The 25,476-nt window shown below is 36.6% G+C and overlaps 1 protein-coding gene across 1 annotated transcript in view; it reads right to left on the bottom strand.

Moving 5' to 3' along the window:
- The window catches only part of LOC149241495 (calcium-transporting ATPase 8, plasma membrane-type-like), a 650,446-nt gene that overhangs the window by 379,015 nt on the left and 245,955 nt on the right, over positions 1 to 25,476 (bottom strand). Inside the window, exons 2-3 of the mRNA XM_089367532.1 lie at positions 22,940 to 23,008; positions 22,761 to 22,832 (exon numbers count right to left, since the gene is read on the bottom strand). Coding sequence (XP_089223658.1) covers positions 22,761 to 22,829 — 69 coding nt within the window. The 5' untranslated portion in view covers positions 22,830 to 22,832; positions 22,940 to 23,008. The remainder of the gene's footprint in view (positions 1 to 22,760; positions 22,833 to 22,939; positions 23,009 to 25,476) is intronic.

Genomic DNA, 25,476 nt, shown 5'->3' with positions numbered 1-25,476 from the left:
TTAAAATAATTCTATGTCTGCGGAAGAAATTTCCCTCAGCTTCCCTGTTCTCCTGCACATACCCTCTCTTGCACAAATACTTCATTTCGTACACATTCATAGCTCCATACACTTATACTCCCCTACAACTAAATCTATAAAAAATTAAAATGAAAAAAAGTTTAAAATAAGTGTCTCGAGGTACGAACATTTCAGAACAACTTTAATAATCCAAAACCGCTAATTAATTTATTAATATGTAGTGTGTGTGAATGCATGCACAGGTATGAAACATTGTGAAAGAAATTTTGTGTTCCTTGCGTTATCCCCTACAATGTCCTAGGATGAGATGAGATCAAAAGAGGTAACCTCGAACCACTTTCAGTTCAGTAGCTAGCCCTACTGAACCAGAGAGGGATCTCTCTAAGGATTTCTCAATGAATAACCAGAAAGAAATGGATTTTAGGCTAGATATACAAGTCTTGTTTGAGTGTTTGAGAATTTAGGGTTTTTTGTTTGCTGGACTAGGGATGAGAGCAGGTAATTATGTCAAGGTATCAAGTGTGCAGTAACAGGCATAAAGAGGACCTAGATAACAGTGTTTTATTGTGAACTTAAGATTTAATCAGTGTAGTTTAGGTTTGAGAGTTTAAGAAATCATAATGAGCATGTATAAGCATGAATTCATTAATCTTAGAAGAAGAGAAACACAAGCATGATTTTCCACATAAACAGAGCTTAAATATAAGAATTCTGCTTATATGACTGTAAGGAAAACCATAAGAAGAAGGAAAAGCATGTAAAGAGAGATGATTTCATCAATTAGAAACTGATATGAAAGGAAAATAACACCATAGACTCACTGAACAAGTATTCCTGAAAAATAGTTGCAACTGCTCCTTGATTAGATGTAAGAAAACATAAGGTACAAATCTCTCCACAAAAGTGCAACAGCTAATAAAGGAGAAGTTGCAGCTATTTTTTAGGAACACTTGTTCAATGAGTCTACGGTGTTATTTTCCTTTCATATCAGTCTCTAATTGATGAAATCATCTCTCTTTACATGCTTTTCCTTCTCCTTATGGTTTTCCTTACAGTCATATAGGCAAAATTCTTAGATTTAAGCTTTGTTTATGTGGAAAATCATGCTTGTGTTTCTCTTCTTCTATGATTAATGAATTCATGCTTATACATGATCATTATGACTCTCAGACCTAAACTACATTGATAAAATCTTAAGTTCACCATAAAACATTGTTATCTAGCTCCTCTTTATGCCTCTTACTGCACACTTGATACCTTGACCTAATTGCCTGCTCTCATCCCTAGTCCAGCAAACTAAAAACCCTAAATTATCAAATGATGTAAATGATATTTGTTGAATTTGGAAAAAACTGAGATCATCTAAATAATTACCAGAAATACATCCTTTTCATTAGCAAAAGCTATGTATATAGCTCGCTAAAAAGTCTCTCCTGCTAATCAAGGAGAAGTTGCAGCGATTTTTCAGGAATACTTGTTCAGTGAGTCTATGGTGTTATTTTCCTTTCATATTAGTTTCTAATGAAATCATCTCTCTTTACATGATTTTCCTTCTTCTTATGGTTTTCCTTACAGTCATATAGGAAAAACTCTTAGATTTAAGCTCTATTTATGCAGAAAAACATGATTGTGTTTCTCTTCTTATAAGATTAATTCATGCTTATACATTCTCATTATGATTTCTTAAACTCTCGAACCTAAACTATATTGATTAAAACTTAAGTTCACCATAAAAATTGCTATCTAGCTCCTCTTTATGCATGTTACTGCACAATTAATACCTTGACCTAATTTCCTGCTCTCATCCATAGTCTAGCAAACTAAAAACCCTAAATTCTCAAATGATGTAAATAATCTTCATCAGATTTGGAAAAAATGTGAGATCATCTAAATAAATTACCAGAAACACATCCTTTTCATTAGAAAAAGCTATGTCCATAGCCCACTGAAAATCCGCTCCTGCATTCTTTAATCCTAATGGCATCTTGGCATACATGAATGTACCCCATGGTGTTGTGAACATTGTTTTCAACTTATCATCCTTATGCACCAAAATCTGATTATACCTGGAATATCCATCAAGAAATGAAATCCTGGAAGACCCAACTACCCTCTAAATAATATGATCCATCTTTGGCAAGAGATAATTGTCCTTCAAGGACACTTTGTTTAAATTTATGAAATCAATGCAAAGACAAATCTCCTTGATCTTCTTTCTTACTGGCACTAGATTTGACATCCATTCAGAAAATCAAATAGGAACTATGATACCAGACTTATAAATCCTATTTACCTATTTTTCAATTGATGGTAGTAGATTAGGATTAAGCTAATCAACAACTAATCAAGGAGTAGTTGTAGCTATTTTTCTTACAGCTAATCAAGGAGCAGTTGCAACTATTTTTCAGGAATACTTGTTTAGTGAGTCTGTTGTGTTATTTTCCTTTCATATCAGTTTATAATTGATGAAATCCTCTTGCTTTACATGCTTTGATTTATTATTATGGTTTTCCTTACAGTCATATAGGCAGAATTCTTAGATTCAAGCTCTGTTTATGTGGAAAATCATGCTTGTGTTTCTCTTCTTCTAAGATTAATGAATTCATGCTTAAACATACTCATTATGATTTCTTAAACTCTTAGATCTATACTACATTAAATAAATCTTAAGTTAACCATAACACATTTCTATCTAGCTCCTCTTTATTCCTATTACTACACACTTGATACCTTGACCTAGTTTTCTGATCTCATCCCTAGTCCAGCAAACTAAAAACCCTAAATTCTCAAATACTCAAACAAGACTTATATATCTAGCCTAAAATCCATTTCTTTTTTGTTATTCATTTGCAAATCCTTAGAGAGATCCCTCTCTGGTTTAGTAGGGCTAGCTACTGAACTGAAAGTGGTTCAAGGTTACCTCTTTCGATCTCCTCCTTAGCCTAGAACATTGCAGAGGATAACATCTTGCTCTGCCCATGCATTCTCCCACACAACATTTCTTCCTCTATAACAACCCTGGGTCAAAATTTCATGTAATAAAGTTAATAAAGAGAAAATAATAACCAAGGTCATGGAACACATATTCCAAGATAAATGTTAGGAAAAACATCCTGGTATGGGTATTCATTCAATGTTTTATGGCTAAGTACAAAGGCAAAGAGGCATTAATTCGCATTTTATTTATGAAAATAAAGGAAAATAGGAAAAAAGTAAGGTAAAAGGTCACAGATTTGCATGAGAATGAAATTGAAGGGAAAATGAAGAAATTAGAGGCCTTAATGATAAAAGGCTTCTAAGGATCAGTACACAACTTTTGTCAGTTCAGTTTTGGAACTCTCTCTCTATTCTCTCTCTCTATACTCTTAGACACTTAGAGTTTTCTTGGATCATTCTAGCATTGGATCAAGGAAAGAAAATTAAGGACAAAGAAGGCAAAAGGAATAAAATATCAAGAAATGAATAACAAGATCAAGAAGATAAAATGGGATTGCTTACTGGTATCAAGTTGCATGTATTATTTCCTTGCTAGTTTGGGCATGAATGTGTGTTTTTGGTTCTCTTGTTGTCATTAGCATGGGTGTTTCTAGGTGTGAAAGTGGTTTTCAACCTTGCCTTTCCATTTCCAGGTAGCCATGGTGTGATGGGGTTTCTTTTAATTGGCTGAACTAGATTGCTGGATGGTTTCAAAAATGAGTGGGGTGGTATGAGGAAAAATAAAAATTCCTAGGAATCCCTTGACCTGTAATGGCAGGATACACGTTAAATATTTTTTGTGAATTCCCTCATTGGGCCTAGGAATCTCTTGAACGATAATGGAAGGATACATGGTAAATCCTAGAGGTGAATACCCTCATTGGGCTTATGAATCCCTTGACCGGTAATGGTGAGATACACGCTAAATCCTAGAGGGTGGAGATGGACAAATTCCTAATGGTTTAGTTGGAGAGATTGGGATGCATCCATCCTTTTTTAGAGCCTAGTGATCCCTTGACTGATATATGGAGGGATTGTGGTAAAGCCTGGAGTATATCTTTATTGTTTGGGCCTAGGAATCCCTTGGTGGGATACACAATAAAGCCTAAGGAAGCCTTGATTAGTTTTGTTGTGAGTCCCACATTCATGCTTGGAATATGACATGGGCATGATTTGATAAAAGAAAAATTTGGTTCAACCCAATCTATGGTCCAGTGGTACATGGAAGTCCCTAACCTGGCTACATTTTGCATATATTAATAAGAGATCCTTTCCTCTTTTGTATTATGTGTAAATGCATTTGTTATTATGTGGTTATAATGGTTGTTCTATTATTGTTATTTTGATGGTTATATGTTGGTTATATGCATGATTTTATGACAAGTATTAGTCATGGATCTCATCATGTTTTGATTAGTAAATGAATGAATAATGAACGTATGACCTAATAGATGGTAATGTAGCTATTATGAGAGGGAATCAAACCTTATTGATGATTATTAGATAACAATGGAGTCCCTATGCTCAGATGTCTTTATATGACCTATAGATTACATATTCATGTTGTGTTTGACGAAATGTTTGTCATGGCTAGGCCTTGTGAGATTAGGTCCTTATTAAAGTTTCACATTAGATGCCTCATCATCATGTTATTTATCATTTTTGAAAGTTTCATGAATTTATGGGAAGAGGCCCAAGTCCTAGCCCATAAAAAGTGACTCAGAAACTAGGGTTGTTGGCACAAAACTACCTGAAAAAGTATGTAGTCGCACATATGCCCATGTTGTGCATGTGATTGGAAGGTTTTATTCACATGGAGGGGTTGGTTGGATCCTGAAGGTCATGTAGCTCCTGAGGGAGTTCTTTAAAGTGTTGGTATGTTGGTTCCACTTCCTTAAGGTGATCTAGGAGGTCAAATCATATCATAATAAATCTTCGTCACATGTTTAACCCAGTGGACCAATCAGCTTGGGTAAATGTGGAAGGAGGGTGTTACAAAGTGGTATTAGAGCACGGTTCACTCGTTGGAAAGGATGGGGGGAATGTGTTTATCATGGATAATGTTGGTTGCATATGTGTTATGTATGCTTGTGGTTTATGTGCTTGTTGTGTATGCACGGTGGTGGTCATTGTTGTAGTTGTGTTGCCATGTGGAAGATGATGGTGATTTTTGTTGGATGTGGTCATCATTAATGCATGTTGGTTATGCATTTTTTATGCATGTCAGTATCTATATGTCATTATGCATGCATTGTCATGGTTAAGGTATAGTCATGTATGGTAGCAGGATGATTATTAGGATGATTTTTATATAGTGCTATGATTATGTTTATACATGTATTGTGCTAATATAGTTGATCTTGAAGATGAGATATCCTCCCCTGAACTATACCGAGGTATGTTGATTATGTTTATATTTTGGTTTAGCTAGCATGGTATACCTGCAAGAAGAAGATCAAAGATGACTAGCAAGATTGTAGACTACAACTCATGAGATTCTCCCTATATATCTGATGAGTAATATGGTGATGGGTACTCTCTTGATATAACAGACACATTGAGAAGTTTGAAGGCAAAAATAAGAAGTTGCAAGGAAAATAATGACATAATCATTCAGGCATAGGAGAAATAAGCATAGGTTAATGCAGTTATTCTTCAGAGCTTGTTAGACTTGTATGGACAGGGACCACTTAGGATCATTCATGGACAGGATGACAAAATTAATGGAGCATAGGGGAGTAGGTCTCATGGTGGGCATAGGTTGGATAGTGATGACATGATCAAAGATGGTAGCCTTCTTGGAGACACCATATAGGAGAGATGATGGACATAGGTTCTATTCTAGTTCTAGTTCTGAAAGGTATCATGGTCAACATAGTTATCATCTTTATAGGAGGATTGAAAAGGGGTATTTTCGAGATGAGTTCAAGAAATCCAAGACACCTACCTTTGATGGCAATTTGAAGAAGTCAGAAGATGTAGAGTCATGGATACTTGGGATGAAAAATTTCTTTGAACTGAATGATTACACAGAGAACATGAAGGCTAGAATAGCTATCTTTAGCCTCAAAATGAAAGCAAACATCTGGTGGGAATATGTGAAGCGTGTTAGAGATATCAAGACAAAAGAGGAATTCAAGAGACTTTTTAGGAAGAAGTATTTGTCAGAGAGATAATATGATAGTAAAGCTAAGGAGTTCTATGAGCTAAATATGGGATCGATGACAGATGAGTAGTACACAACCAACTTCCTGGAATTGTTGAGGTATGTACCATATATTAAGGATGGGAAAGCAAAAGTTCAAAGGTTTTTTAGCGGTTTTACATTAGCATTTAGAGGTCGTATTGAGTATGATAAGACTCGTTCGCTGTTGAAACATTGTTATGAGCAATCAAAGCGCAAGGCAGAATATCAACAAGGTTGGAAAGGAAAGACAATACTAAATGAAAATGGTTGCCGAAAAGGACAAGACCCCAGAATGTAGGTGAAAAAGAGAATGTTTTTTCTTACAAGAAGTTTAATGTAGTTCGACGGGGACATGGGTCATAAGCCTAGAGGGCATAAAAATAAGGGTGATGGTACGAGACAGTCGTAGTGTTGGATATGTGGATAGGAACATCTCAAGAGAGATTGTCCATAGTATCAAGGTGGTAGGCTTCAGATTTAAAGTGCACAGGAACCATATACAGTTGGGGATGTTGGGCAAAGCATTCCATGAATATATGTAGCATTGGATAATAGGTAGGTAGATCACCATACATCTATTATCGAGATGGATGGTAAGATTTGTGATCAAGTTGTTTCTATTTTGGTTGATCCCGAATCTAATTATAGTTATGTTAATCCTGACCTGGTGGATAAGTGTGGTTTGAACAAAGAAGTGCATGCAGAATCTTGGATAGTGTAGTTGGATACAAGTACAAAGAAAATAGTTCATCATTGGGTAAGAGCTTGTGAATTTGAGTTGAATGGTATGCCTACATCATCACATTTGAATGTGCTTCCATTAGGATTATAGTGTATGTTGTTGGGTATGGAATGGTTGTATCTTCATAAGAACAAAGTGGTTTGTTATGAAAAGGATATTGAATACTTGGATGACAATGGAGAACAAAGGATCTTGTAGGGTAAGAAGAAAGATAAATCAATTAGAATATTGGTTACAACTATGCAGGCAAAGCGCACTCGTAGAAAAGGGTGTGTGTTATTTGCAGTGCATATTTCTAGTGATAAAGGTAATGATGTTGAGGATACAGAGGTCTTGAATAGGTATCCGATTCTATAGTAGTTTCAGGATGTATTTCTCGTAGAAATATTATATTTTCCACCTCATGGAAGTGAACTTTTCTATTGAGTTGGTACCATGGGAAACACTAGTAATGAAGGCACCATACAACATGAGAAAACCATAGTTAGTAGAGATGAAGTTATAGTTGAAGGAAATGCTTGAAAAGGGATACATTATGCCAAGTGGATCATTGTGGGGCACACCAATGTTGTTTGTAAAGAATAAGGATGGTACTCTCAAGTTATGCATTGATTACATACAATTAAACTAGTTAACCATTAAGAATAGGTATTCGTTGCTAAGGATTGATGATTTGTTTGACCAGCTAAAGGGAAAAAAAATGTTCTCGAAGATTGATCTGAGATTAGGATACCATCAGGTATGCATAACATAATAAGACATATACAAGAATGCTTTAGGGACCAGGTACGAGAATTATGAGTTTGTTTTAGTTCTATTTGGTTTAACTAATGCTCTAGCTACTTTTATGTGCTTGATGAATAGTGCATTGTGTTCTACTTTGGACAAGTTTGTTATTGTGTTCATTGATAATATATTGATATATTCTAAGAACGAGGAAGAACATATTGAACACTTAGTAGAAATATTGATATTTTTAAGATAGAATGAGTTGTATGCCAAGCTTAGCAAGTGCAATTTCTTTCAAATAGAGTTACATTACTTGGGGCATGTTGTTTCTAAGGAAGGAATAATAGTGGATTCAGAAAAGATAAAAGCTATTATGGAATGGGTAGCTCCTAGAAATGTGGATGAGGTGAGGTCATTTATGGGGTTGGAAGGCTATTGTAGGAGATTCATTAAGAACTTCTCAAATATTGCATATCCTATCACGTCATTACAAAGAAAAGATAAGGATTTTTAATGGATAGAGGAATGTGTAGCTAGCTTTGAGCAGTTGAAGTAGTTGTTAACAAATTCTCTAGTTATAAATATTTAGATCCATATAAATATTTTGTAGTGTGTATAGATGCATACAAGAGAGGACTTGGTGGACTCCTGATGCAGGAAGGAAAGGTGGTATGTTATGAATCAAGGAAACTAAATGAGCACGAGAAAAATTATGTTAAACATGATATTGAGTTGGTAGCGGTCATCCATTATTTGAAGATGTAGAGGCACTATCTTCTTGGCAGGAGGTTTGTACTAATGAGTGATCACAGTGGATTGAGATACTTTTTTGACCAACTGAATTTGAATGTTAGGAAAGCTAGATGGTAGGCCACAATCAGTGAGTTTGATTTCGAGATCAGGTACATTAAGGGAAAGGAAGAAAAAGTTGCATATGCTCTTAGCAGAAGAGCACATATGAATCATATTAAATCTTTGAGTTCTTATGGGACGGATCTACATGATCATATCTTATAGGTAGGCCAACATGATGACAAGTACAAGGATATTAGGCACAGGTTACAATAGAGTATAGGTGATCAAGATGTGGACTATCATCTTACAGCAGGTGGTTTGATTAGATTTAGGGACAAGATCTATGTGTCAGACAATAGTGAGGTCAAGAAGCTTATATTAAGAGAATTTCATGCTAAGACATATTCAGGTCACATAAAATACCAAAAAACATTGACAACGGTGAAGAAGTTCTGCCTTTGGCCGAATTTGAAGAAGGAAGTGGTAGAGTTTGTGGTGAGATGCCTGGGTTGTCAACAGGTAAAATAAGAGTGTAAGTATCCAAGTGGTTTCCTACAATAGATTCTGATTCCCGAGTGGAAATGGGAGGTCATTTCCATGGATTTCATTACAGATTTACTGAGGACATCTAGACAACATGATTCCATCATGGTTGTGGTGGACAACTTGATAGAGTTAGCACACTTCATTCCAATGAAATCTGCATATTCAACTAGTGATGTAGCACAGGTATTCATCAGAGATATAATGAGACTGCATAGTGTTCTGAAGAAGATGAAGATTGTGTGAGAAAGGGATGCCAAGTTCACTTCCAGGTTCTGGAAAGAGCTATTTGTAGGTTTGAGTATAGAGTTGGCCTTTAGCACAACTTATCTTCTGCAGACAGATGGATAGACATATATGGTCAACATGATTCTAGAGGATATGTTGAAGATTTATGTGATGCATTAGCAGTGAAGGTAGGAAGAGTATCTTCCACTGGTTGAGTTTTCTTACAAAAATGGGTGTCAGGAGTCACTGAGGATGATTCCATTTGAGGCACTGTATGGGAGGAGTTGTAATACTCCCATTAGTTGGATTGACAAAGTAAATAGAGTGTTGATAAGATTGGACATGTTGGAAGAGACGAAACACGAAATGTAGGTTATCAAGAAGAATCTAAAGGCATCACAAGATATGAATAAAATTTATGCAGATAAACACTTATTGTTTAAGGAGTTTCAGGTTGAGGAACATGTGTACTTACACATTAAGCCCAAAAGGAGCTCCTTGAGGATCGGTTCATGTGCGAAGTTAGAACTTCGATACTGTGGATCTTTTGAGATCCTTAAGAGGATTGGACTAGTGGCCTACAAACTTGCACTACCTCCAATAATGAAATTCCATGATGTTTTCTATGTTTCATTACTTAAAAGATATGTAAAGGATGTTGATCATGTTATTGATTGGTCTGTATTGTAGGTGGAGCCAGAAGGAGAATTCCAATAGGAACCTCAATGTATTTTATAGAGAAAGATGCTCATGCTCCGAAACCAAGAAATCGAGTAGGTTAAAGTGTAGTGGAAGCAATTTGGGCCCAATGAAGCTACATGGGAGATGGATGATCAGATGCAGGCTATGTGTCCTTCTCTATTCATTGGTTGAGTAGATGTCTTCTGGTATATGTTTCGGAATGATATATATATATATATATATATATATATATATATATATATATATATATATATATATACACACACACACACACACACACATATATACCGTGTCAAGTTGTGTTATAAAGATCCAATAAGTTCTATGGGTGTCACGTTTTTATGTTATCATGTTGGTTTTACTTTTACTAGGTTGATCATTTTAAATACCGCATCAATCTAACTTAAGCTCCATGGGAAGTATGTTTTTATTTTTAGTGGTCTTGCTAGTTGTAGGTATCATTGAACACCAAGGATGATGTTCCCTAAGGGGGAGGGGTCTGCAACAGCCCTGGTTCAAAAGTTCATGTAATAAAGTTAATAAAGGAAAAATAATAACTAAGGTCATGGGACACATATTACAAGTTGAATGTCGGGAAAAACATCCTAGTATGGGTGTTCAATTGGTATTTTATGGCTAAGGAAATTGGAAAAGTAAAAGAGGCATTAACTATCTTTTTATTTATGAAAACAAAAGGAAAATAGGAGAAAAGGAAGGTGAAAGGTCACATACCATCATGAGAAGGAAATTGAAGGAAAAATGAGGAAATTAGAGGCCTCAATGGTAAAAAGGCTTTTGAGGATCAGTACACAACTTTTGTCAGTTTGATTTTGGTGCTCTCTCTCTATTCTCTCTCTCTCTCTCTCTCTTATACTCTTGGATACAAAGTTTTCATGGAGCACTCTAGAAATGGATCAAGGAAAGAAAAGGAAGGGAAAAGAAGGCAAATGGAAGGAAATATCAAGCAAGGAATAAAGAGATCAAGTAGCTACAACGGGATTACTTGCAGGTATCGAGTTGCATGTATGATTTCCTTTCTAGTTTGGGCATGCGTGTGTGGTTTTCATTCTCTTGTTGTCATTGGCATGGGCTTTTCTATATGTGACAGTGGTTTTCAGCCTTGTCTTGCCATTTACATATAACCATGGTGTGATGGGGTTTCTTTTACTTGGTTGAGATAGATTTTCGAATGATTTTGAAACTAAGTGGGGTGGTCTCAGGAAAAATCAAAAGGCCTAGGAATCCGTTGTTTGGTAATGGTGAGATACACGGAAAAACATGGTTGTGAATTCCCTCATTAGGCCTAGGAATACCTTGATCGATAATGGAGGGATACATGGTAAAGCATAGAGGTGAATACCTACATTCGGCCTAGGAATCCCTTCACTGATAATGGCAGGATACACAGTAAATCCTAGACGATTGAGATAGATGAATTCCTCATGGTTTAGGTGGAGAGATCGGAGGCATCCATTATTGTTTAGGGGATAGTGATCCCTTGAACGATATATGCTGGGATTGTGGTAAATCCTAGAGTCTATGTTTATTGTTTGTGCCTAGGAATCCCTTGGCATGATACACACAGAATCCTGAGGAAGCCTTGATTAGTTTTTTTTTTAGTCCCACATTCATGCTTGGAATATGACACGAGGGTGATTGGTTGAAAGAAATATTTATTTCAACCCAATATATGGTCGGGTGGTACGTGGAAGTCCCTGACCTAGTTACATTTTTCATATGTTAATAAGAGCTCATTTACTCTTGTGTATTATGTATAAATATGTTTGTTATTATGTCATTATAATGGTTGTTCTATCATAGATATTCTACTAGTTATATGTTGGTTATAAGCATGTTTTTATGATAGATAGTAGTCATGGTTGTCATCATGTTTTGATTAGTAAATGAATGAATAATGAATTTATGGCCTAATAGATGGTAATGTAGCTATTATGAGAGGGCATTAGACCTTCCTAATGATTCTTAGATAAGTATGAAGTCCCTATGCTCATACGTGTTTCTATGACCTGTAGATTACATGTTCATGATGTGTATGACGAAATATCTATCATGGCTAGGCCTTGTCAGGTCAGATTCTTGTTTAATTTTTGGATTAGAGGCCTTGTCATCTTGTTATTTATCATTTCTGGAAGTTTCATGAAGTTTTGGGCAGAGCCCTGAGTCTTGGACTGAAAAATTGGCTCAGAATCTAGGGTCGTTGGCACAGAACTACCAAAAAAAGTATGCAGTCGTACGAATGCCCATGTTGTGCATGCAACTGGAAGGTTTCAGACGCATGGAGGGCTTTTTATGAGTGTGACTAGGGGCTAGTTCAGTCAAGAAGAAAGTTCTCTCAAAGGTTGGAAATCTGGAGGGGTTGGTTGGATAATGAAGGTCTTATAGATCCCAAGGGATGTATTTATAGTGTTGTTCCATCAGTTCCACTTCCTTAAGGTGATCTAGGAGGTTGAATCATATCACAGTAACTATTCGTTGCATGTTTACCTCAGTGGACTGGTTAGCTTGGGTAAATGTGGGAGGACTGTGTTTCATCCTCACACATATTAATAAGTCAAAACCACTAATTAATTGATTAATATGTAGTCTTATGTAGAAGGGGGGTGTGCAGAAGAAGTGTGTGTACGATGAATGTATGCGGAGTTATGAACATTGCGAATGAAAGTTTATGTTCCTTATTACATACCCCTGTTATCTTGCACAACGCTTCTTCCTCTTATGCATAAAAAAAACACTTCAATTAATATTGGATAATAAATATTTAATTGAAAAATGTGAAATCACAAATGCACCAAGAATTCAGGAAGCTCAAATAAAATGAGTCCATGTCGACATAGTAGTGGGAATAATTAATTGTCCACCCTTATTTCTCACCTAATATACATGTAACCCTAAATTTTCTTGCCCCAAATTTTGATAATCCAAAACCACTAATTAATTGATTAATATCTAATGTTATGCAGAAGGGGGGGTGTGTGGAAGGGGGGAGTTTTTGTTCCTTGTTTCAGACACCCATTCTCCCAAAGACACTTCATTTAATATTGGTTAACAATTATTTAATTGACAAATTTCAAATAAGAAATGCACTTAGTATTCAAGAAGCTCAAATAAAATGAGCTCACATTTACAAAGTAGTGGGAACAATTAATCACCCACCCTTATTTCAGACCCAATATACACATAAACCAAACTTTTGATACATCAAAATTTAATAATCTAAATATGTGAATTAATTAATTAATATGTAGTGTGAGGAAATTTAAGCAAAAGTAAGTAACATTGTGGAAGAATGTAATATTCGGGAACCATTAATACTAAGATTCACCCTTTCTATTTTGATGCAGTTTTTAAATGACCAAAGCCATTGAACATAGTTTGAAAATCACACATCAGAATCATTAAAAAAGCAATTTTTCCACATCTCCTTTGCATCACGATATCAAATAAAACGAGCCTAGGTCAACATGACCCAATACACATGTGAAAGAATCTTTTCATGCTCAAAAATTTAATAAGCCAAAACCATTAATTAATTTATTAATATGTAGTGTTGTGCGGGAGGAAGGTGTGCACAGGGGGAATGTATACAGAGGTATGGAACATTCTGGAAGAAAGTTACCTGTTCTCTTACACAACACTTCTTCTTCATATGCATTAAAAAGCCACTTCATTTGGGACGACGGGGAAGGAGCAGAAGAAACGCGGCAGCAAGGGTTCCTCTGCAAGCGGTGTTCATTTCATATGGAGAGTGGCAGGGGAGGGAGCTCCGCTCCCTCCTACAAAGATGCAGTGGCCAGCAGAAGCAAGGGACCCACAGAAACAGTAAAAGCGATAGGAACTACAGAGTCAAAGATAATGAAAAGGAAACAGATGGGACCAGAACAAAAGAAAACAGCAGCACAAAGGACAAAGAGGAAGAAGACAAAAGTCTGGGTTCAAAAGACAAGAAACTAAAGGACCTTGCAAACCCAAAGCTGAAATCACTCCCCACGTAATACTAAATGATCCTTCTCTACAGGAACACAGAGAACATATGGGAACCTATGCCATAATCTGTAAATTCATGGGACTATGGCCCACTGAAAAGGATTTATAGACGTGGATCAAGTATCATTGGAAGCCCAAAGGAAGCATTGACCTACATCTGGGGTCAAAAGGATTCTTCATAGTTGTGTTCTCCAATATCGAAGACAAAGATAGAGTATTCGAAGGAGGACCCTAATTTTTTTGCTGCATCAGGTCTCTTTATGAGACCTTGGATAATGAACTTTGTTCCAGAGAGGGAGACTTTCACTTCGGTTCCTATGTGGGTAAGGCTCTACTCTCTTCCTCTTGATTATTGGCAAACTAAATCATTGGCTTCCATTGGTAATAAACTAGGATGCTATATCAAAGCTTCGAAAGCCATAAAAAGGGGCAAATATACCTCCTTTGCTAGAATCTGTGTGGAAATGGATCTATTAGGAGCACTTCCGGACTAAGTTATACTGGAAGTTCTGGATGAAGAGTGGGTACAGGCTGTTGACTATGAGCATATACCCTTCAGATGTCGAAAATGCCACAAACATGGGCAGTGACTAAGAGACTGCCCTATCAGCAAAGAAGATAACAAAGAAAAACTCAATACAATGAAGGACACCGAAAGCTTTCAGAAAGTGGCCAATAAAGGAAGGGGAGGAAAAAAGGGATCAAAACAACAACATACTGAGGGGAAAAAAGGCAGTCAAAATAATTTTAATGTGCTAGAAGAGACTGAAGAAATCACAAGAGAAAATCAAGATCTGGAGGAAGATGCAAAAGAAAAAGAAAAGAAAGAGGACGTAAATCTTTCTCAGACCATGGACTCTCCAAAAGAAGCAATGAGATGTGAAACAAAGATGTAAATGGACCAGGAAATGACTCAAAGTGAAATAGATTTGGAAGAGCATGAACTACAAGAAATCCTTGACGAGGAAAACTTGGATCTGGAAGGATTCCTGATGCAAGGTACCAAAGGAGGAATAGATTCTCTGCCCCAAGATGAATGCAACAAAATTCAGCAGTTGTTTTTATGGAAAACTCAAGAACAAGAACAGGAGAAAGGTAAGAACATCCACAAACAGGAGCACCGAGGGGTGAAAACAATGAAATTAAATCTAGTATTAGCCACCAGAAATCCAAGAAAGAAGAGAGGCAAAAAAAGCAAAATGAGCTCCTGATGAAGTGTGAAAAGCTAATGATAGACTCAGGTAAGATGAAAGATCTAACTAGTTACTCCTTTACAAATCATTAATTATGAAGTTCATCTCATGGAATAGCAGAGGTCTAGGTAGTAAAAGAAAACAGAGAATGCTAAGTAACAGAATGAAACTAGCAATGCCGGACATAATCTTCATTCAAGAAACAAAATGCTCCATTCAGAAGATAAAACAAATCCATAGCAAATGGCTCAGTAAATTTGAGTTTCTAGAAGTTAAAGCAGAAAACACAGCAGGGGGCATTCTTACTCTCTGGAACCCCCAAAAAGTAATCATTGTAGATGCAGAGGCAACGAGAAATTACTTATCAGCTATCATTCAGCCAATGGGGATGTCTGACACCTTCCTGGTTACAAATGTCTATGGTCCACAGAAAATAGATGAGAAGCTTAGATTTCTGAACTCCCTGGTAGATCTCAGAAGCAGACATAAAGAAATCCCTTGGGTCATTGGAGGAGATTTTAATATGATTAAATCTCTTTCAGAAAAAAAAGGAGGCACCAGAATCCTCAGTAGAGATTCAGTAGAATTCAATTCTTTCACAAAAGACATGAAGATGGTTGACTCTGAAATGCAAAATGGTATTTTTACTTGGAATAACAAAAGAGGAGGTAATGCACAGGTTGCATCTAAGTTAGACAGATTTTTGATCTCCGAGAAGTTGATGCTCACGAATTCAGAAATATCGGCAAGTGTTCTACCATTTGGAGGCTCTGACCACTGGCCAATTCAATTAGAAATCAAGGGAATTGATGCTCCCACGAATAGACCCTTCAGATTTGAAAATATCTGGCTCTCCCACCTAGATTTTATTAGCAACATCGAGGAATGGTTGTCTGAAGATCTGCAAATTCAGGGCTCCAAAATGTTCCTCCTCCATAAAAAGCTAAAGCACATAAAAATCAAACTCAAAGAATGGAACAAGAAGGATTTTGGCAACATTTTTGCAAACAAAAAATCAGTAGAGATCAAAATGCAGGAACTAAACCAAGCAATGATAGCAGAAGGTTTTGATAAATCCAAAAGTGAGCAAGCTGAAAAACTCAACCTAGATTGGGAAAATTTATGCAAACAGGAGGAAATTTTTTGGAGACAAAAGTCCAGAGTTCAATGGCTCAAAGAAGGTGAATGGAACACTAGGTTTTTCCACCATTCCACCTTAGCCAATAGAAGACACAATAGAATCTCCTCAATATTGAATGAACATGGGGAGATTCAGACCACTCATGAGAATATCAAAGCTGTGATGGTTCAGCATTTCAGAGGCATCACAAAGGAAAATAATATAGAGAGAGACCATAACATCAAGGAATTTATAAAGAATATTCCCAAGATGGTGTTTAGAGAAGATAACTTTAACCTGAACAAACCAGTAACTGAAGAAGAGGTTAGTACGGTGATCAAAGAGATGCAAAATGGAAAAGCTCCAGGGCCAGATGGTTTTAATGTGGACTTTTTCAAAGCCTGCTGGAATGTTGTCAAACATGATATTTTGGATGTGGTTGAGGAATCCAGAAGAAGAAAATCTATTCTGAAAGCCCTCAACACCTCTTTTATCTCCCTGATCCCCAAACAGGACTCTGCCCTGTCTCTTGATAAGTTCAGACCAATAGCTTTATGCAATGTTGTTTACAAAATCATTTCTAAGATCCTGGCCAACAGACTCAAACCTCTTTTGCCCTCTTTGATTTCTGGGGAACAGTCTAGTTATGTGGAAGGAAGGCAAATCCTGGATAATATTATTTAGGCCCACGAGGTTTTTCACTCTCTCACCAACAAAAAGTAGGCTGGTATGATCATGCAATTAGACATAGCAAAAGCGTATGACAAGGTGAACTAGATTTACATCAGAAAGGTCCTTTATGCGTTTGGGTTTGATCATGACTGGATCAGATGGGTTATGGCTTTGGTTACTTCACCCAACTTTTCAATCCTGGTGAATGAAGCGCCCTCGGAGATCTTCACTCCTTCTAGAGGCCTCAGACAAGGAGATCCACTCTCTCCCTTCCTTTTCATCCTCATGATGGAAGGATTAGGCCGAACCATTAAAACTGCTAAAGTTTTACGTAAGATTAAGGGCCTTCAATTAGTGGAGAATGGCCAAGCCCTGACTCATCAGCAATTTGTGGATGACACCATTTTGCAGGGTATCCCCACGGTCAAGTAAGCTACAACGTACAAAAAAATCTTAAATGACTTCGCCTTGGCTTCAGGTATGGAAGTCAATCTCTCCAAATCAAAAAAAAATTTCTTTAACACTAACATTGCTATTCAAAGGAACATCTCCAGAATTCTGGGCTTCCAAAGGAACGTCCTCCCGTCAAAGTATTTGGGAATCCCCCTTACAGATAAGCCTATGCGCAAAAGTATCTGGGAACCAATGCTCAACAAGATGCAAGACAAGATCAAAAATGGACTTATAGAGTGCTGAACCTGGCTGGCAGGTTGGTTTTAACGAAGGCAGTTCTCCAATCCATCCCCATTTTCTTTCTATCAACCCTGCCAGCCCCCAAATGGGTTTTACAGCAACTCAGGAACATTCAGAGAGACTTCCTCTGGGGAAAGGAGGAGACAAAAAAGAAATGGGCCCTCGTTTCTTGGGATAAAATCTGTAAACCCAAAAGTCATGGAGGCCTAGGCTTAGACGATCAAGAGATTCCAAGTAATGTTCTAGGAGCCAAACTCTGGTGGAGATGGGTTAAAGAACCAAAGGCGCAATGGGCTAAAACGTGGAAAGAAAAGTATGCCAGCTCCTGGTAAACAAGTGATCTCATTAGAATGTCAGGGAACATAAAAGGCTCTCATATCTAGAACAAAGCCTGGGATAACAAAAGCCTAGTTCAGAACAACAGCTTATGGGAAATCAGAGCGAGTGAACAAGCTCTCTTCTCGGAAGACAAATGGCAACAAGAACCAATGTTGTTAAGGGAGGACTTTATGAGCATCAAGCAGGAAACTGATTCCCAAGGACTAATAAAAGTAAGGGATCTCTGGAATCTTTCTCATGACACTGAGAAATGGAGAAGCTGGAGGAGAATAGAATGCAGAGGGGTAGGCACCACAAAGTCCAAAATAGAAGAAATTATGAAAATTTTAGAACAGAGAAAGATCTGGGTCACAGATGGGCAGGATCAGTTAAGATGGGGACAAAACAAAGAAGGCATCTTTAACATCCATGAAGCTAAAAGAACTTCCCTTAACCTAGATCCCTGCGTTTCGGCAAAGTCCTGGCAAAAACTCTGGAGCCATCAAGGATGGATGAAGATCAAACTGTTTATGTGGTTAGTTCATCACAAAAAAATATTAACTTGGGATAACATTCAAAAGAGGGGAGTTATGGGGCCCTCTAGATGCCCATTATGTGAGGCTCAAGAGGAAACAACAGAACATATTCTCAACAACTGTACCTATATCAACTGGCTGTGGGATTCTTTCAACATCATTTTTCAATAGATAGACAAAGATAAAGGTAGCATCAGTAATACCTTGAATAAGTGGAGAATTTTTTTTTCAGAGAATGAAATCCTCAATTTTTCCTGGACATTGACACTAAGCTTCATCATCTGGAATGTTTGGAAGGAAAGGAATAAAAGAATTTTCAAGGATGAAAAAACTACTACCATTTTCTTGATGGAATTAATCTTAAAACAGATTAGAGAGACTGTCTCTACCACTATGCACAGTTACCCCTCGAATCCCCCCACTGCGAGCGAATTGAGAACTCTCAAGCAGCTGGGAATTCATGAGATCATACTCCAGGGTCTTAGCAAAAAAGTAAGAGTGTTGGAAAGGGAAAAGGATTTCTGGCATCCTCCACCAAAAGGGTATCTGAAATGCAACATTGATGGGGCTTCAAAAAGCAACCCAAGAATAGCAGGTTATGGAGGTGCGTTAAGAGACGAAAAAGGAAAAATAATTTTCACTTTCCACTACCATTTAGGCAAAGCCACCAACAATATGGCTGAATTAATGGCATTGGAACATTGTCTGGAGTTGCTTAAACTCAATCACAGCTCAAATGTTCTCATAGAAGCAGACTCAGAGATTTCCATAAATGCAGTTAAGAAAATCAACTATGGAACAACGCCTGAAAGGGTCTCCAAACAATGGAGACTTATACAAGTGTACCAGAGAATCCATAAACATCTCTAATGCCTTTGAACCATTAGCTTCAATCATGTTCGGAGGAAGGCCAACAAACTTGTAGATCTACTGGCCAACCAAGGAGTGATTAATTCTGAGTGCAGAATATACATGAATTGGTAGGAGATGCCTCCTAGCAGGATAAAAGCTATTTGTGAGGCTCAAGCCGCTGAGGACAAGGAAATTTATGATTTCTAGGCTTGCAGAGGAGGGAATGAGTAATAGAATATTGTGAGGCGATTTTCTCTGCTATTCTCAGTGAGTGTAATGGTAACCACAATTCCTTCTTTAATGGAGTGCTCCTTTTCCGTAATAGATTGCAGGTTCAGGCGTGGAGATACAGTTAGCGCAGAAGGAATCCTGGGTCTCCTAACAGCAGGGTTTTTTCGTTTTTTTGGGGTTCGGAGGGATAAATTGCTTCACCGGCAGTTTTCATCCGATCGCACTGCTTTTACTCGGGAAGTGGTATTCTCTTTTTTGGAGCGATCACAATCAGACTCCACCATGTGGCAGGACGGTGGTTTGGAAACCGCCCTTCCCCGCTCACTATCGCGGGGTCTTTTTGTCTGGTGCGATATTAATCCTCACCATTGGATGCAATATAGGTTAATCAACGGTCTTGTTTCTCTGTGCAGCTTTGAGGTTTAGTCCCGCTAATCTTTGGAGGTCTTGTTAGAGCGTTTTCATCCTCGGCCATCGATCTGCTTGTGGATTGAACGGCCCAGATTAATGGGCTCTTCCGCCAGTTTTTTAGTTGTTCTTTGTTCAACTTATTGGCTTGCCCTTGGGCTTGTCCTTAGTTTTCTTGTCTTCTCAGCAACGGGAAGATTTTTGTTCATATTGTAAACTATTGGTTAATTAATGCAAAAGAAGGTCCGTCATTTGCCTCAGCAAAAAAAAAAAGCCACTTCATTTAATATTGGATAATTATAACTATTTAATTGATGAGTGTGAAATCAAAAATACACATAGTACTCAAGAAGCTGAAATAAAACGAGCCCATGTCGACATAGCAGTGGGGAAGTTAATCACCCACCCTTATTTCACACCTAATATACACATAACCCAAAATTTTCATGCCTCAAACTTTAATAAGCGAAAAACACTAATTAATTTATTAATATGTATTGTTGTGCGACATGAAGGTCCACAAGAATGTATATGGAGATACAGAACATTGTGGAAGAAAGTTTATGTTTCTTTCCTAACACACCCATTCTCCCACACAACACTTCTTACTCGCACACATTAAAAATAAACTTCATTTAATATTGGATAATATGTATTTAATTCACAAACGTGAGATCACAAATGGACATAATATATATTAGGGGAATTTTGAGGTCTAAAATGGGCCTCCTAAGAAAAATGTACAACGAAAATAAAATTTATAAGAACCAATAGGATTCAAGATGATGATGTCAACCATGGGGGATGATTCACCATTTTTGGAGTAATAAAACAAAAATATTATAAAATAATAAAATAATAAAACTACTTTTTCAACTCGTATTTTCAACTTATCACCCTGAGGTTTTACTCAAATTTCAAGTTGGAGTAATCATTGGATGCAAATTTTAATTCCTCATCCAAGGAGTACCCATGTTGCATACTTTCGACGGACCCTGCTACATGAAAAATGAGAAATACATGAAAAAATGATTGCAATCACGTTTTTCATGCATTTCTCATTTTTCGTGTAGTAGGGTCCATCAAAATTATGCAATATGGGTACTCCTTGGATGAGGAATCAAATTTTGTATCCAACGAGAGTTTCTAATCGAAATTTGAATAAATTCATAAGGAAATAAGTTGAAAATGCGAATTGAAAAAATGTTTTTTTTTCTTTTTTCCCTCTAAAATTTGATGATGTAATCTAATATTATTTTATTATTTCAAATATTATTTTATAATTTCCTTGGGGGGCCCATTTTAGACCTCAAAAGTCCCCTAATGTCGAGAACCATGAATAGCAAGATTCATTGTTTCTATTTTGATAGAATTTTTAAACGATAAAAGTCGTCAAACATAGTTTTGAAAATTGCACATTGGATCATCGACAAAGAAGTTTTTCCACAACTCCTTTACATCCTAATATCAAATAAAATGATCCCATGTCGACATAATATTGTAGAGAGTTAACTTCCCACCCTTATTTCACACATAAGATACTCGTAAACCAAAATTTTCATGCCCCAAACTTTAATAAGCCAAAAGTGCTAATTAATTGATTAATATTTAATTTTAAGAGGTATTTGGAACAAATATGCAAGGGGAAATTTACAGAAAGACACAAAACATAGCAAATGAAAGTTTTTGTTCCTTCCTCTGCACACTCGTTCTCCCACACAATAATTCTTTCTCAAACACATTAAAAACACAATTCACTTAATATTGGATAATACATTTATGCTTAAATCCAATATAATTGTGTGTATCCAAAAAAGTTTCCCTCTACACTCTCATTCTCCCGCACATACCCCCTTTTTTGCACATCCTTCATTCCGCATAGATTCATGGCTCCATGCACCTATTCTCCCACACAACTGAATGTATAAAAGTTTAAAATGAAATAAGAGGTAAACACAATAGGAGATCTTTTTTAGTGTTAGTGTCAATGTCAGTGTATGAGCACTCACCCACAAAATCTACACCCCCACCCCGCTCCCCCTTGCTTACGTAAAATACATTCTAAAAGCATTGTGTGAGTGTCAATGTTAGAGAACTCACTGACATAATAACCATTTACTAGATTAATCTAATTTTCACTTAAAAAATTATTTGTTAGAAACTAAAAAATATCGAAATTAAAACTCCATCCACCTAGGGAATTATGTCACATTGAGTCTCAATCAACCAATTGAAAATTAGAAATATATTTTAAAAAATTAGCAGAATATGTTTTTTTTGTCAGCTTGGCAGGACTACATCTTCATCATGTCTAATATATCACCTTGATCGGGGTGAGTAATTGAACCAGCGACTTCAAATCAAGGAGTCCCTTAACATAGCACCCAATCACCATCTATCCAAGACCCCATTGACAAAATAGAAAAATATTTTTGAATTTACAGAAAAATGCAAATATTCTGCATTTTCCAAAGAACTTGGTTAAAAATACTAAAAAGCCACAAAGTAATTGAGAGTCAAGTGAATTTGAATGCAAGATGAGTTCTATAGTCCTTGGTGAGGCAAGGACTAATAACTTACCCTCCACCTTTAGGGTTTCTAATGAGGCATTCTTGGTTGGGATCTCGAAGACGTCATCTCCTTCGTATGATGAGGATAACTACTATGACTTGTGTGCAGCTGTTAATACTCTTGTGGAAACCTAGGATAGGGAAAGAACAAAGTAACTAAATAATTTAAAAACATATAAACACACAGTATCACCATCAATCATTAATAAAAACAGAAAATAAAACATATACATACTTACCGTCCAACGTTTGAGCATATCTAGTGGGGTGTGCTTGCCTTTGATATTGAAAACATTATCTCCATCCATACGCTACAAGGATGAAAAGAAAGGATTTAGGAATGTTGTATGCTTAAAACATCATTTGCCTTCGTAGAAATAAACAATAAAAGCCACAATTACATATGAATTACACTTACTAATTGTCTTTTATCTTTTTCTGGGGTATACTGAAATCGGCTGGCAGCATTCAAAACAAGGTTTTCAAGCTGCATATGCACATCATAAAACATACATTAGAAAACTATGGAGCTACAAACCAAGGAAAGTATACACATCGTTCAATATTTCAATAAGTTGTCGCTAACATATATATTGATTCCTATAATTCTCAATAGTAAACATCAAAATATATTTTGATATGGCCATTCAACATATTTATTTCCTATAATTCTCACTATTAACCATCAAATCCCATTTTGATATGGCTATTCAATATTCAATTCAAGTTTGTTATCATTTTTCATCTTTTTTCTCGAAGTGCTATTTATATCTACCTATAAAATTAAGTTACATAAACATACAAGATAGGCAATAATAAACCTAAGATATAGTTCTTTCTTAACATTGCAGAAGGCAAAGTCAACATAACACATTTCTCAAACACCTTAGGTATATCCTCTTTTCCTTGTCGAGCAACAAAATAGTCCAAATTTTACCCTAGAAACAATATTGTTGTTGAAATTTGTCTCATTGAAATGTTTTAGTTATGAAAATAGTTGAATTTTGAATAAACTAATGTATGTGTTCTTTTTTTTTTACTAACTGACCAAAGTAAAAAATATTATAGTAGGGAATGCTTCAATGCTCATTTGTCGATAAAAGAGTTGGAGAGATTGGCTACCCAAATCACTCACCAGGTCACAACTAAGGAAACATGAGGACAAGCACAATGGATAGGACCTAAGAAAATGGGAGGGAAAGATCTTGAGTTGATTAGGTACAAAGCTAGTAACTCCAATATAAATGGAAAGGGAAGAAAATCTTGTGACAAAATGGGTAAAAGCATAACAAAGAAACACAAGGCTTAGCCACTAAGTATTGAAAGTAAAATTATGCCAAAAGATATGCATTGTGCTTAACATTGCTATAAGCATATTTTTTCTAGCTAGGCACCTAATAGTATAATTTTGTAGCTTCCTTCCCATTGAAGGAACCCACTTCAATAAAATAACCATTAGAGTTAGTCTAGTAAAAAGTTAAAAATAAAATGGCTTATTTTAAGGAGAAGATAAATTGAAACAAAGAATTCTACACAAGCTGGAATTTTTCATTTGAAATGATTCATCCCAATTTGAGTGTAGTTAGCCACAATATTCATATAGTCCTATAATTGGAGCAAGGTGAAGAGGAATTGAAACAAATAATTTGACACAAGGTTGATTTTTTTATTTTAAAGGCTTTAGTCCATAGGTATGTAGAGCATAAAAGATCAAAAAAATACAGTCTTTCTTTGCAACGCACTTGAAAATTAGTTGGCCACACTATTCATATAGTCCCATAATTGGGTTGAGGTTTCTAGTTGACTAGTCTACTAGTACCCACTCAATTAAACAAAAAATTAACCTCATATAGTGATCCTTGTGATTTGGAGGGAAAACAAGTAACTAAAAAATAAATATACCATCCAACATCATCCACCATCTTATGTATTTTTTCGTAGTGTTGGGATAGGGTCCCCTAGAGTCAATTTTGGGGTTAAAAGCCCAAGTTTTGGGGCTATAAAGCCCAAATTCTTGTATGAAAAGTGTAAAGTCTCCAAAATTTGTGGTCGCAGAGCGCAGAGATGTAAAGTGTCATAAAGGGTTTCTAGCCTTCTATTATGTAAGTTGTGTCAGATTTAGAAGATCTACCCATGGTCTGCGGACCATGGGTATGTATAAAAAGAAAAGTCTTAGAAGAGTCTAAGGCATACTATCTAAGGTTTGGAGAAGTTGTAATGGGTCAATAAGAGCTAAGAGTGAAGAGTCTTAGAGTAGAAGGAAGGCTCTGTAGCTGTGTGCACAGAGGCCTAGGGTAGAAGTCTGCAGCTGAGTGTGCAGACCACTGCAGCTGAGTGCGCAGGGTAGTTAGAGTCTGTAAAGAAGATCTGAAGCATTAATAAAGGAATATTACTTTGGAAATGCCTGTGTTGATCCATTTACTTCTGTTATGAATGAATGTGATTATATTATGATGTATATTGGGTTTATGATTTAATGCTATATTGATGCACGAATCTATATGTTCTACATTTTTATCTGAACGCAAGTAATAATATATTTTTACGCGAAGAAGATCTTAATGATTGTTGAATTTATCAGAGACTTAAGCCAATCTGGGAAAATACAGGAGTAAGATTGATTACAGAAGCACGTAAGTAGATAAATCACCTTTTTAGGGTCCACAAGAGATGGTCGTAGACCTTCACGAAGGTCTAGAAGGCGAATACGAGAAGTATATCAATAAGCCCTAAAAGGCTCATCGATCTATGTGAAGGAAGGTTTAGGGTATAAAATGACAACACTACCATCTCCGGGTGCGGAAACTTGGTTCTTGCATCCCCCCATACTGCTTCAAGTGAGACTTAAGTCTACGCTCCTTGGATTGATGCCGAAATGTCCAGTAGTGTAGGGATTTGCTTGGCTAATTAATGCTGAACCTGGGTCAGGGCCCCCTAACCCAACAAAGGGTCCGT

Source organism: Pinus tabuliformis, chromosome 8 (assembly GCF_031772625.1).
Source record: "Pinus tabuliformis cultivar Carrire ecotype Pingquan chromosome 8, CPIR1, whole genome shotgun sequence".
Classification (NCBI taxonomy): Eukaryota; Viridiplantae; Streptophyta; class Pinopsida; order Pinales; family Pinaceae; genus Pinus; species Pinus tabuliformis.
Note: the sequence above shows the minus strand (reverse complement) of the source record. Positions and strands in the feature narration are given on the sequence as shown.